This window comes from Monodon monoceros, unplaced genomic scaffold, assembly GCF_005190385.1.
Source record: "Monodon monoceros isolate NGI ecotype Baffin Bay Population unplaced genomic scaffold, NGI_Narwhal_1 Super_Scaffold_1, whole genome shotgun sequence".
In the NCBI taxonomy this organism is placed as follows: Eukaryota; Metazoa; Chordata; class Mammalia; order Artiodactyla; family Monodontidae; genus Monodon; species Monodon monoceros.
This window is the reverse complement of record NW_021703765.1, coordinates 60,462,546-60,474,764: the sequence shown is the minus strand read 5'-3', so window position 1 is coordinate 60,474,764 and position 12,219 is coordinate 60,462,546. Positions and strand designations below refer to the sequence as shown.

Genomic DNA, 12,219 nt, shown 5'->3' with positions numbered 1-12,219 from the left:
GTTTCTAGGAACTGCTTTCTCCTCCTGGCTAGGAATCATATTTCCACGTTCCTCACACATCTAGTCATTTTTAGCTGCGTTCTGGACACTGATGGCATTTTGTAGAGCCTTTGGAGTCTGTTATCTTCTGAAGTGTGTTGGCCTTTGTTTCATCAGGCCTTCCACTTTGAACTTTTGGAGGCATGGTTTTATTTTTGTGAGGGTGGATCTGTTGCAGTTTTGCCTTTAGTCCTACACAAACCCGTTAGTCTTGGAACCTAATTTTTTCTCCCAAGGTGTGGACTTGCTGTGGTTTCAGGGGAAAGCCCACAGTACTTGCACAGCCCCTGTGACTTGGTGGGACTTGAGATCCAAACTCTCTGTCCCCCTGCAGTGGATGATCACTGAAATCTCTGCTCTCTCCTCCTTGAGTCTCGCTCCCACACGAGCAGTTCAGTCATCAACCAAGGATCTGACGGGAGTTTACATGCAGGTTTTCAGGGATTTTCTCCCTCATTTCCAGATGCTCTGGCTGACCCCAGCTGTTCTCTGGCACCTCAAGCCAACAGGACTACAGCTTCCTGTTCCCGTTCTGGTCACTGGTGCCCTGCCCTAGGGAGGGCCCTCGGGAAAAGCATATACACGCGAATCTCACTCAGTACATTTCTTTTTCCAGTGGCTGGATTCCCTCTAGTTTTTTATTGCTTTTGGTTGATCTTCAGTGCCTTCAGACAGTATCTTTTCTATTTTGTGTGGAGTTGATCACTTTTATTTGCGAAAAAGTTAGCTTTATACAAGCTGCTCAGACACCACCCAGACCAGCCCCTCTGCCCCCTGTACATCTGTCTCCAATAGCACCAATCCAGCTATGCCTGCCTGTATTAAGACACACAGCACCTAATGGAACACTTGGAGCAGACCTGGCCTCCTGCTCCCCTGTGTGGCCCTGGCACATGAGAGCTGGAGGAGGAAAGCTGCAGGAAGTCAGGTCAGCTCTGAGCTGCACCCCTTTCCATGGACACACGGTGTGTGGAGCTCAGACCTTGCAAAGCAGGCTCCTCAGACCTGTCAGGATGGAAAGCACAACGTAAAGGCTTCACGCCCAGGTTCATCAACAGCTGTGCCTCGAGCACCTACTACACACCAGGCACCATGCTGGGGACAGAGACACGAGGAAGGGAGGCTCCTTTAGGGCAAGAGAGAAACACCATTCCAGGAAGGCTTCCTGGAGGGAGAGCCTTGCACTGAATCATAACCAAGGAGGGGGGCTGGCCAGGCAGAAGGTGGAGGCACAGCCTGGCAAAGGCTTAAGGGCCAGGCGAGTGCCGTGGGGGAAGTGATCCCACTCTCTGCCTCCCCGCGGCAGGACCTGGTCCTCGCAGCCCTGTAGGGCAGGTGGGGAGGGCCTCCCGGTGCAGTTCCTCGCCCGGTGTGCCCAGGCATGCACCTCTGGGAGGAGGCAGGCGCCGGGCGGGCCTCTGACCTGCAGAGAACGGCTGATGTGAACAACACTCCACTTGTACAATGTCTCCCCTTTGAAAACCAGATACTCCCTGAGCTATGGAAACCCAACCGCTTGCTGAGCGTCAGGACGTTATTATTATAATCACCCGGCCCAGTTCCAGCCACCGGGGCAGGACAATGCGCCTTTGAGGCCGCAGAGGGCTCGCCTCCCATCCACCCTCTCCCATAGGCAGGGGCCTGGCTGCACCTTCATGCCCCACGGGGCACCTGGGGGTCTGGGCATCAGTCTTCTCACTTGTCAGGTGGGGGCCCAAAGAAGACACGTCCAGATGTTGCTTCGATTGCCTCCTGTTCTGTCCCACATCTTGACCCTGGTAGCTCAGGAGCCACTTACATCTGCTTTGGGGGAACTTATGGGTATGAAAATTCTTCAAAGATACTAAGACCATCAGGGGCCATTAGCCATTCTTGCCATCATGGGCTGCATGCTTCGATAACCTAATTATGAAAAGGGGGCCTGTGGGGGGCCGTGCCCAGTGCCTGGAGCCCTGGCCGGGTCAGTGGCTGGCGGCCAGGCAGGGAGCTGGGCCCTGCAGGCTCCTGACCCCCAGCTGCTACGTAACAAGGCCACAGTGCCTGTTGCTCATGGTTCTACTTTATTCCCAAGCTTTTGGTGTTACTTGATCATCAGATTTATGCCATAAAGATCCCAAATTTTTAGGGAAAAAAAACCCCAACAAACTTAATTTCATGGAACTGCAGGCTGGATCACTGTCCCATGAAACCCTAGAGGCCAGAATCTCAAGGCTTTAGCCAGGCCTGCCTCTCCTGTTTGCTTCTGCTGTCGCCGCTGGGCAGCCCGGGGGCAAGGCTGGAGCAGGACCAGCCAGGCAGTGAGGGCTCGGTGGTTCCTGAGCTCACCTGCATTCATCAGGATTGGGTGTTCACCCTGCGGGTGCCCTGTCCCCAGTGGGGGTCAGCTCCAAACAACAGGCACGCAGAGGGAGGTGGTCCTCCTGCTGCCCACTTGGACGGTGCTGGTATGGCTGCTGGGACCCGGGCTTGGGTTTCAGGATTAGGGACACCCGAGCACCATAAGCCACGTTTGGCTGGGATTAGGCGGGCTCAGCTCTAAGATGCTCTGCTGGCCCTGGGAAGGCACAGGTGCTTGGCTGGGGCCCAGGACGTGCAGGGTTCCCAGAGCCCTCGGGGCAGGCCCAGAAACCCGAGAGATCTCCAGGAGCTGGGCCGCAGGGAGGGCCGGCCAATGGGGAGGAGTGGGCCTGGGGAGAGCAAACGGGGAGAGCGGGGGTCTGCCTCAGGGCAGACTAGGCTGTGCTTCCCCCCACAGACATCAGACCCAGGTCTGAAGGCCACAGCCCACCTGTCCTGAGGCGGAGCTCCTGCAGACCAGTCTTCTCCCTCCCAGTGTTGCCCAAAAGATCCGGTGTGTCAGCAGGAGCGGGTCTCCAGCCGGACCCTGGCTACTCGGGGCGGACAACCCAGCTACTGTCCCCAGGCACCATGGCACCAGCCCAAGGGGGTGCCATCTGTGGCCATCGGGATCAGGCATCACTTCCACCAAAGATGCTTCCTGACAGGACTGGGCCAGCAGAGGGATGTGCTGTGGGACCTTGGCACTACAGCAGAGACAGGGCAGGGGACACTCGTGGGGCTGTTTGTGATGTGGCCACCTCGGGCCCAGGCACCCTGCTGGGCTTGTTCGCCCCGGGGGTGTGTGGGGGCATCTCCCAACCTGTTTCTGGCAGTGACTGGCCCACAGCGTCCCCCCACGTGCACCTGGACTAGGACCCAAGGGTGGACCGAGCAGGACCAGTGGGCGCTGACCAGAAAGGAGGTGGGCAGTGGAGGTCAGGGCAGGCTTGGTCAAGCTGGGCAGGAAGAGACCATGGCTCAGGTGAGGGCAGCCAGGGGCCCTGGGCTCCCAGAGGGGCTCAGGGATGAGTGGGGGCAGCCTGGGGCTCTTGGTGGCCTGGCCCAGACCCGGCCAGCACGGAGGAGCCTCTCATGGTGGACTCGTAAGAACCAGATGCTTCCGTGAGTGATGTGAGTGTGGGTCACTGAGGCCTCACTGTGGGGGGTGCCCTGACTGGGGTGGGCCGGGCGCCCAGAGCCTGAACAGGGTCCACAGGGCTCAATCATTCAGCCTGGTGGCCCTGGGCCTCTGGACAAGCGCACTGCCCAGCCTACTCACGGCGTCCCTCTTGCAGGGCCCTGGGCCACCTGCACCGCGGCAGCTCCTGGAAGCTCAGCGTCAGGCAGTGAGTGGTGAGTGAGGGTCTTGGGCCCAGCACTGGGGCCTGCTTCAGGCCAGGACACCAGCCACGTCTCTGAGCTGTTGCCTGGCTTGTGGCCACAGGACAGATGCCCCGACCTATGGGCACCACCTGACAATGGCTGTTTCTCACAGGGCAACTCCGCCTGGAGGACCCCTGGCTGGACCTGGCGGTCACCTACTCAGCCAGGCCTGCCACCGCGTGAAACTATGGCTGAGGCACGTGTGGGGTGGGTGTTCCCTGCTACCCACCCAGCAACACTGGGGGTCACCACACGGCTGTGGGATGCTGGGGGGCACCCACGGCCTGCGGAGGGTGTGTAGCCCTCAGCCCAGCCCTTGAGGACTGGTCACCCTCCCCTGTGTATCCACCTCCCTGGGGGCCCAGGACCTCGGGGACAGCACCTCAGGGGGCTGGGAGAGGACTGGGGTGGCGGCAGAGGGCTTCCCAACGGAGGGAGAGGCAGGGGAGGGGTGGGCTGACCGCAGCGGCAGCGCCCCCACGTCACTGCACAACTCGCAGCCACAGATGAGCGCAGGGCATCGCGGGGCCACTGTAGGTTACACAGACAGTCCGAGGAATTAAAGTCCTGTTTTCATTGCACCATAAAAACATGCCAATGTGCAGGAGGCGGCCCTGGGCCCAGGTGGAGAGCACCTGGCCTGTGGGGTTCTGGCCCCTCCCTACGCTCCCTGGGAGGAGGGATTGGAGCCGGGCTTTGCCCAGGGAGGGGTCTCAGGCCACGCAGTGAGCGACCCTAGAGCCAGGCAGGCCCGAGGGACACACAAGCAGGACAGAATGCCCTGTGCCCAGCTCCGGCCTGAGACCCAAGAGTACAGCGGGTGCCTCCCCAAGTGCAGGGCAGGGGACTGGGGGTCAGCGAGGGAAGCCTGGGTCTGCACACACCACCCCACTGGAGCCCCCAGGGCAGGGGGATGGGGGACATGGCTGGGCCCTTATGTGGCTCCTGATGTTTGGGAACGGGGCCAGGCCCCTGCCTGGGACAGGGAGGGGGTGAGCCCCGCATGGGGGAGGGGCCTCCACACTGGCGGCGCCCCAGGGCTGTCCCGAGCACCGTGGGGGCTTTGTTCTCCCTTCGGTGGCCACACAGGCTGCGTGAACTGGCCAGAGAGAGGATGTCGCAGACACAGCTGGATCGAGGCTGCCCTGGGAAAGGGGCTGCAGGGGCACTGACGTGGGGCGGCCGCCTGGCAGGTACGTGGGGCTCCCAGCCCGACTGCATCACCCGGCATCACAGTAAGCCGCGAGGCCGCGCCAGGTCCCTCTTTGGCCCCATGCGGCCATCCCAGTGTCCAGGGCCCCCCTTCCATCCCGGTCAGCTGACCCCGCAAAGCCCGCCCCCTGCCTCCAAGGCTGGGAGGCCATGCCCAGCGCAGACGGAACCTCCTCGCGGGGCCACCACCCGGGCGTTAAACGGGACACTGCTGATCGCGCTACATTTGTCAAGAGGCCTGGCCCCTCCCGGCACTTGGCGTCTCAATGGGGCGTCTGAGGGCCGCTGCACACGCTTCACGCGAGCGGCGTCTGAGTTCCCGCAGGCCCATTAAGGCGCAAAGACATTCCTTTGTTCGCTGACAAGCAGGGTCCCACCCAGGGCTCCCGGGCGGCAGACTAAGTGATGTTTTCTTAGGGAAGACACGAGATTAACCGCCGCTAAAGCCCCAGTACAATACCGGGCCCTGCCCGTCGCTGTCAGCGCCACCTCTCCGCGGTGACTGACAGGTGCTGGGGGCCTCCCTCCCCGTCAGCCTCCATGTGCGGGATTAGCCTGAGCCCAGCCGACAAGCTGGATGGGGCCCCGGGAAAGCGGAACATTCGGGGGACAGGGCCTCAGCATCATCCCACTCCTGTCACCGGCCATGACACTGGCAGGTGGCTCTGGAACACAGCCTGCGTTCCCAGGAGGCTCTGCTCCAGGAGGAAAGGCAGGGTCCTCCAGGGCGGGGTGATGGGGACCCCCCGCACGCTGACCCCAGCACAGCATGACTCGGAAGGGATTTCCCCATGGTGACGGATGGGCGGCCACCCCGGGCGCGTCAGGGACATCATGGGCAGGGCACGCTTCCGGAAAACACCCTCTTTATTTGTGCCCTGGAAACGCCAGTGAACTCAGACGTGGGCAGCCCGCAGGGGGTTTCTGAGCAAGTCGTCATCATCTGGCATGGGCCGGGGGTGCGAGATGCAGGCCTGGGCCATCCCTGCAGGGTGCTCGGCGGTTGGTCCAGATGCACTGGGCAGGGGCGAGGCTCACCTGGGCTCGGCCTCCAGCATCCTGCCTGCCGAGGATGGGGGTCAGCATGGGGTGGCCCCACGTCCCCACACCCGCCCGCACACAGGGACTCTCGGGGGACAGAGGAGAAACCAGCCAAGGGGTGGCCCTGCCCCACCAGGTCGTGCATAACTGTTAGAAACACCCTGAAATGATAAAGCTCATCAGAGGCAGCCCTGTCCAGGAGCTGTGGAGGAGCCAGTGCCCTGGGTGCCCCAGGAGAGGCTCTGGGCCTGGCCCACTGCCCACTGATCCTCTGCCGTGGCTTGGCCCCTCACGCCCACCTGTGGGCATCCCGTGGGTGCTCACTGCTCTGTCCACAGTCCCCCGGGGCCTCGGGACCCCAACCCAGGAGGGGCCGACGGCCAGGGGTTGCCCCTCTCAGGCTGACAGGCGGAAAGGCCCCAACCACAGGCATCCCCCTGGCTGGGGTTAGGTAGGGACTTGCTTATTTCCTCCTAGATGAGTCTCAGGACAAACATCACACCCCGGGGCTTCTGGCAGCCCACTCAGCCTGGCTTTGCAAAGTCTAACAGAACCAGACTGCGGGCGGCTCTGAGCACGAGGCTGCGTCTCCACCTTCTGGGCAAGAGAGAAAGGAGCTGGGCTGTTCTGAGCGGGGCAGGTGGTAGGGAGGCCCACTAAACATTCCACACCCTGAATCCCCAACCCCCCCGCCCCCAGGACAGGCGCTACGGGGTGACCCCGGCCTCCAGACACCGCCTGTACATGAGGAGCAGCAGCAACCCGGCTGGGGTCTGGAGTGCCCTGTGAGAGGTGGGGCCCTCTCGGCAGGTGCAGCTTCTCCTGCACCTGGAGAGCAATTCACAGTGGCACCCTACTCCCCTTAAACATAGGACCTACCCGGCATGCGTACCTGGCTCTGAGCCTCTGCTGAGCCTGGCCGTGGGGGCAGAGGTCATGCTGAGCACCCTGGGTCTAGGGATGGCCGCTTAGCCTCAGCAGCCGGTCACGGTGGGGTCCAGGCCCGAGCGCTTGGAGATGCGCAGCTTGGCCACCTCCTCGGCACAGGTTGGGTGGATGCCCACCGTCCGCATCACGTGCTGGTAGGAGGCCCCACACCTGCACGCCGGGGACAGGGGATTCGGGGGACGAGTCAGTGCAGGGAGGCGTGTTCCAGTCCCCCCCGCCTCCATCCTCAGGTGGTAGCACACGGGGGAGAGTTGGGAGGTCACGGTCTCCTCACCGTCCCCCAGCCCTGGCCCCCATCCTCTCTTCTCCAGCTGGCAGCCAGGAACACCTGCCAACACCTATGCTGGCCCCGCCCCACCTCCCTTGGAGCAAACACCCCGAGCCTGCAGCAGCCAGGCAGCCCCACCTTGGGGCCCACCTCCCACCTGCCTGGCCTGGCCTCCTGCTGCCCCCAGCCCACCAGGCACAGGCCCACTCGCCCTCCTCTCTGAGTTCAGCCCCCTCCCTCTGCTTCACCCCAGCCCTCCTGCCTCTGACAGCCCCTCACCAGCTGCCTGGCCTCTTCATACCCAGAAACCCACCCCCACCAGAGCTTCCACAGCATGGGCCCCGGGGCCCCGCCATGCACAGCCTGCAGCTGGGACCGGCCCCACAGGACACGTACCCCCCGGGAGGCCCTCCCAGCACACTTGATGCCGAGGCCCTGCTCCTGACTGACTGGGCACTCAGCCCCCAACCCTCATTCTGAGCAGAGAAGACCCACTGTGCCCCTCAGGCCTGGCTGGGGACATGAGCCTGTTCCCCCCGGCTGGCCCAGCCAGAGATGGACATGGCCACCTCTCAGGTGACCGACCGGACCCGTCCCATTGGGCAGACACTCTCTGAAAACATGACCACGAGTGACCCTGATGTGGCAGACTTCCGACACTGGTGCCGCTGACTTTCGGGGGACCCCAGCCTGAGTGTCACGTAACGGCCCACATTCCTGTGGACTTACTTGATCCCCAGAGCAAATCCTTGAGTAACTTCGCCAGCATTGGGGCCAAGGAAGTGCAGGCCCAGCACCAGCTGTGGGGGCTCCCGCAGACACACCATCTGAAAGGCACACGGTCAGCAGGGGCGTGCGCGGCCGTGGGGGCTCTCTCTCATCCCGGCCAGGCCCACAGGGATGCTCACCTTTATGTAACACTGGGACGCATCCCGTTCAGGCACCACGAACTCCAGTGGTTTATAATACGCGTGATAAACCTGGGTGACAAGACACGGATTCCTGGGTCAGCGGCTGCAGCAAAATAAGCCCCGGGGGCATTTTACAGCTCGACAGGCTGTGGGCACAGTGGGGGGGGTGGGCCGGAACTGCCCGCTCAGCCCGCAGGTTGTGGTCTGGGGCAAGGACAAGGCTCGGCTGGCCTCGGAGGCACCCCTCTCCTCCCGGCACGGCAGCCTGCAGACAGACACTCTCCCACCAGGCCCAAGACCCCCAAGAACTACAGCAGCGGAACGGGTGCCAGACTGGCCACCCTCTGACTTGCCCCAGAGCCCGAGGCTCAGTGCAGGCACGGGCACCGCCCAGGAGCACAGCCCAGGTGGACGCTGCAGAGAATGGACGGGGTGACCGCGGGCAGTGGAAGGGGGGCCCGGCCGCCCATCTGGCCTCCCTCGGGCACCTCGGTGCTTGCCGGGCCCTCACTTGAGCCAGGAGGCGGGGCAGGCGCGGCCCCCACCGGAGCTGCTGGACAAAGGCTTTCAGCGCCTGAGAAGGGCCGATAGCGCATTCGGGGCTGCGGCCGAGTAAAAAATGAGCAGAGCCCTCACATGTGCTGCACAGCCATTATTAATTAATGCAGCTTCAGAGAATATTGTTCTAACGAAGACAGAATTGAAAAGAAAACAAACAAAGGGCATTTGGCCATTCAACATTGTGAAACATAAAACAACATCACGGAATGCCATGGACACATGTCCCAGGGCACTTGTGATGAATCGAACAAAAACAGCAAATAAAGTGCCGTTGATGGAGGGAACCGGGGCGCAGGGATGCAGGGCAGGCACTGGAGCCCGGGGCGCTCATTCCCAAAGGGCCCCCGGCCGCTCTGGTGGCCACGTGGGTCCAGTTTCTCCCAGCCCGCCTGCAAGCTGCCACAGCACCCACAGCCCACCAGGCTACCTGGGGCACACGCTGTGGCCAAAGCAGACCCCAGAGAAACCCCCATCTGATGACAAACCCCTCCCTCCGGGGTGGGTGCCTGGGTCTGGGCTGACAGAGGCCCATGAGGACCAGACTCGTGGAGGAGGCACAGGGCCAGGCGGGGGCAGAAGGGCAGGGGTGGAGGTGAGCAGAGGTCGGAGGGCAGGAGGAGCCTTTCAGGCCAAGGCAGACATGCACCCCCCTGAGGTGGGCCGCAGCCCAAAGGCCCCGTCATTCCCGGGGCTGCCCGCCAGCACCGCCAGCCCATCACAGCCATCGTTCCAGGCCCCACGCCCCGCCCTGCTAAGCTGCAGGCCCCGGGAAGCAGAACGCCAACACTCCCGCTTGCTGCAGGCCTCTGTGGGGGGCGGCCATGATGGGGTGGAGGGCCACACAGGCCTGTGTCCTGGCAGCCCCCTCCCTGGGGCCCTGACTCACCTCCACACGCTCCTCTCCATGGCGAGCCACGGCCTCCTCCTCTGACAGCCCCACACAGCCATACTCCAGCGGTGTGAAGACCGTCGTGGGGACCTGGAGGGTGGACCGGGATTGAAGACCCCACTGGGGTACACCGAGAGCGGTAGTTGCAGGCTAGTCCCTGGACAGGCAACCCCCTCTCTTGTTCCCGGGCTGCACCTCACACACAGTTGCACACGCACACGCACATGCTTGCACGCACAGACACACGTGCACCCCCAGAACGAGCTGCAGCTCCCGCAGGCTGGAAGTGGCGTCTGAAGAGGCGGGGCACTCACATTGTCGTAGTCCATCAGGTCTGAGGACCGACTGCAGAGCCGCTGGGCTAAGAGCCTCCCGGCCATGATAGCCGTGGGCGTCAGCTCTGGCCGTCCCTGGGAGGTGGGAGCACGGGGTTACTTCAGCTTGACCCTCAGTGGGGGTACCGCCTTCCCAGTGGGGCGTCTCCCCCAGACGCATTTTGCCTCTACTTGTTCCCGCATGCTCCCCTCTGTCCTGCTTGGGGGGAGACAGCTGTGGTCACGGCCCCTTCCCTGGAAAAGGGGGTGAGCCGCTAACAAGCCTGGCCACACCGCCCATACCCACTTGTGACTTCTCTCAGGACCCCTTCTTCACGTCAGTGCCTTTGCAGAGCTGCCCCCACAACAAAGCTCAAAAGGGACCCAGCCACCATTTACCCATTCGCACTAACGGATTCGGGCTAAGACGGGCCCTGGGAGCAGCAGTGGGCTCCGACACGCAGCTTGTCTGGCACGTCAAGCCCATTACCGAGCCCAGATCGGACGCCGTTTCATGGAGGCCTCTGCCCCAGGGTGTGTCCTGCCGGGGAGCAGGGGGTGGCACAGCCCCCGTGTCCCCACACGCATCGGCCTGGGGCTGGCTGCCAATCACCCCTGCAGCAGCAGGAAATGCAGATGTTGTTTGACATTCCAGAAATGAATGGAGATCGGCAGCGATAAAGCCGTGTAGGCAGCCCGTGCATTCCACCGGCCTGACTAACGGGGACACAGCCCACATGAGGTCTCCCTGAACCACGGCCTCCCCTCGCCAGACCCCTGGGGGTTAACGCTTCTTGCTGCTCAGAGTGACCTTTCTGAGGGAGCAGGCTGAGTGTTTTAAGACACAGCACTGCCCAGCTAAGTGGCCAGGTCCCCAGGGCAGTGAGCAAGCATGAAGCCTCGTCCACACCAATGGGTCGACTAGGTGGCCAGAAGACCCAGCGGGGAGAGCGGCTGGAGCTCTGACGCACCCAGCGGGCTGTCCCCGTGGTCGCGACACAGGGGGCTGTTTCCCACACAGCATCTCATGAGCCTGGGTTCATGGGGGGGCTCAAGGCTCAAGCGGCAGCCAACTGGCTCCCATCTGAGCACTGGCCACGGCGGGGGCGGCCCCTCTGGTACAATGGGGACACCGGGGCCAGGCTGTAGTGCAGGACAGACTGTCTCCAGATGAGCAGGCTGGCCCTTCGGGAACAAAGGGAGGCCCAGCCGTGCATGGCCTCCCCACGCCCCTCCCCCGTCTCCACGTGTGTGCCAGGCTCTCTGGAAGCCCCCCACCTATCACAAGCTGCAGCGGAGGCTGGGGAGGCGGAGAGAGGGGCCGTCCCACAGCATCGATGACGACCGCCACCTTTCTGACCCCCACACTGAGCATCTCCTGACACCTGAAATAGCTCATTTGCTTGTCATCTGTGACTGTGACAGAACATCACCTCCACGAGGGCTGGGACTTCTGTCTGTTCCTGCAGTGACCCCAGAACCCAGAAAAGTGCCTGGTGCTCAATGTGTGAAGAATAAACATAAACTAACACCACGGTGGGTTTCACAGCACCCCCAAACTCATATCCCCCCAGAACCTCAGACTGTGCCCTCCTTTGGGGTCTTTGCAGGGATAATTAAAGTGAGGATTGACATGAGGTCAGCCTGGATTCAGGTGGCCCCAAATCCAGGGACAGGCAGGCCCCGGAGGAGATGCTTGTGAAGATACCTGGGGCCTCAGAAGCTGGACCTGGCGAGGAGGGTCCTCCCCAGAGGAGGGAGCACAGCCCTGATGCCTTGACCTCGCGTTTTGGGCCTCCAGAACAGGAAGGAACAAATTCTGCTGTTCTGACCACCCAGTTCGTGGCGCTTTGTGGCGGCACCGTGGAGAGGCCTGCTAGGTCTGGGGGCCCAGCCTATGATTGGGACCCTGCCCTGGCTGCCCTCCTCGGGACGTGATGCACGTGTTCAGGACAGGTCGACTGATCCTGAGGCGCCGGGGCTCATAGCTGAGCAGCCCCCGGTGTTGCTGGGCCCTTAAGGGGGGCTACTGACCGATGCCTCCCAAGCCGGGCTCATGGGGGTGCAGACCGCCCAAGATCAGAGGTAAACCGAGGCCAGTGGGTCGAGGCCACTCCATGGTGTGCAAACAGACACCATCCCTCAGAGCTGACCCGTGAGGAGCTTCACGGCAGGATCTGTGGACGGTGCCCCCTTGTCCGCCCACCCGTCCACAGAGAGGAGGAGCATGGAGGCGGGGGTGATGCCAAGTCCTCCTGGGGCTCAGCGCAGAGCCCCTGTGAGCCACACGGCGGGGGTACAGGGTCGGGGGAC

General features: G+C 62.6%; 1 protein-coding gene across 6 annotated transcripts in view; it reads right to left on the bottom strand.

Moving 5' to 3' along the window:
- Positions 1-5,823: 5,823 nt before the first annotated feature.
- Positions 5,824-12,219, bottom strand: part of TXNRD2 (thioredoxin reductase 2) — a 34,742-nt gene continuing 28,346 nt past the window's right edge. For 3 of the 6 annotated variants that reach the window (XM_029219099.1, XM_029219066.1, XM_029219106.1), the window contains 6 exons: positions 9,907-10,002; positions 9,590-9,682; positions 8,140-8,211; positions 7,961-8,058; positions 6,908-7,113; positions 5,830-6,037 (listed from right to left, as the gene is read on the bottom strand). In XM_029219099.1, the coding sequence (XP_029074932.1) occupies positions 6,990-7,113; positions 7,961-8,058; positions 8,140-8,211; positions 9,590-9,682; positions 9,907-10,002 (483 nt within the window). In that variant the 3' untranslated portion in view covers positions 5,830-6,037; positions 6,908-6,989. Of the gene's footprint in view, positions 6,038-6,894; positions 7,114-7,960; positions 8,059-8,139; positions 8,212-9,589; positions 9,683-9,906; positions 10,003-12,219 lie in introns of all 6 variants that reach the window. The other 3 variants (XM_029219073.1, XM_029219083.1, XM_029219090.1) reach the window with 3 other exon arrangements.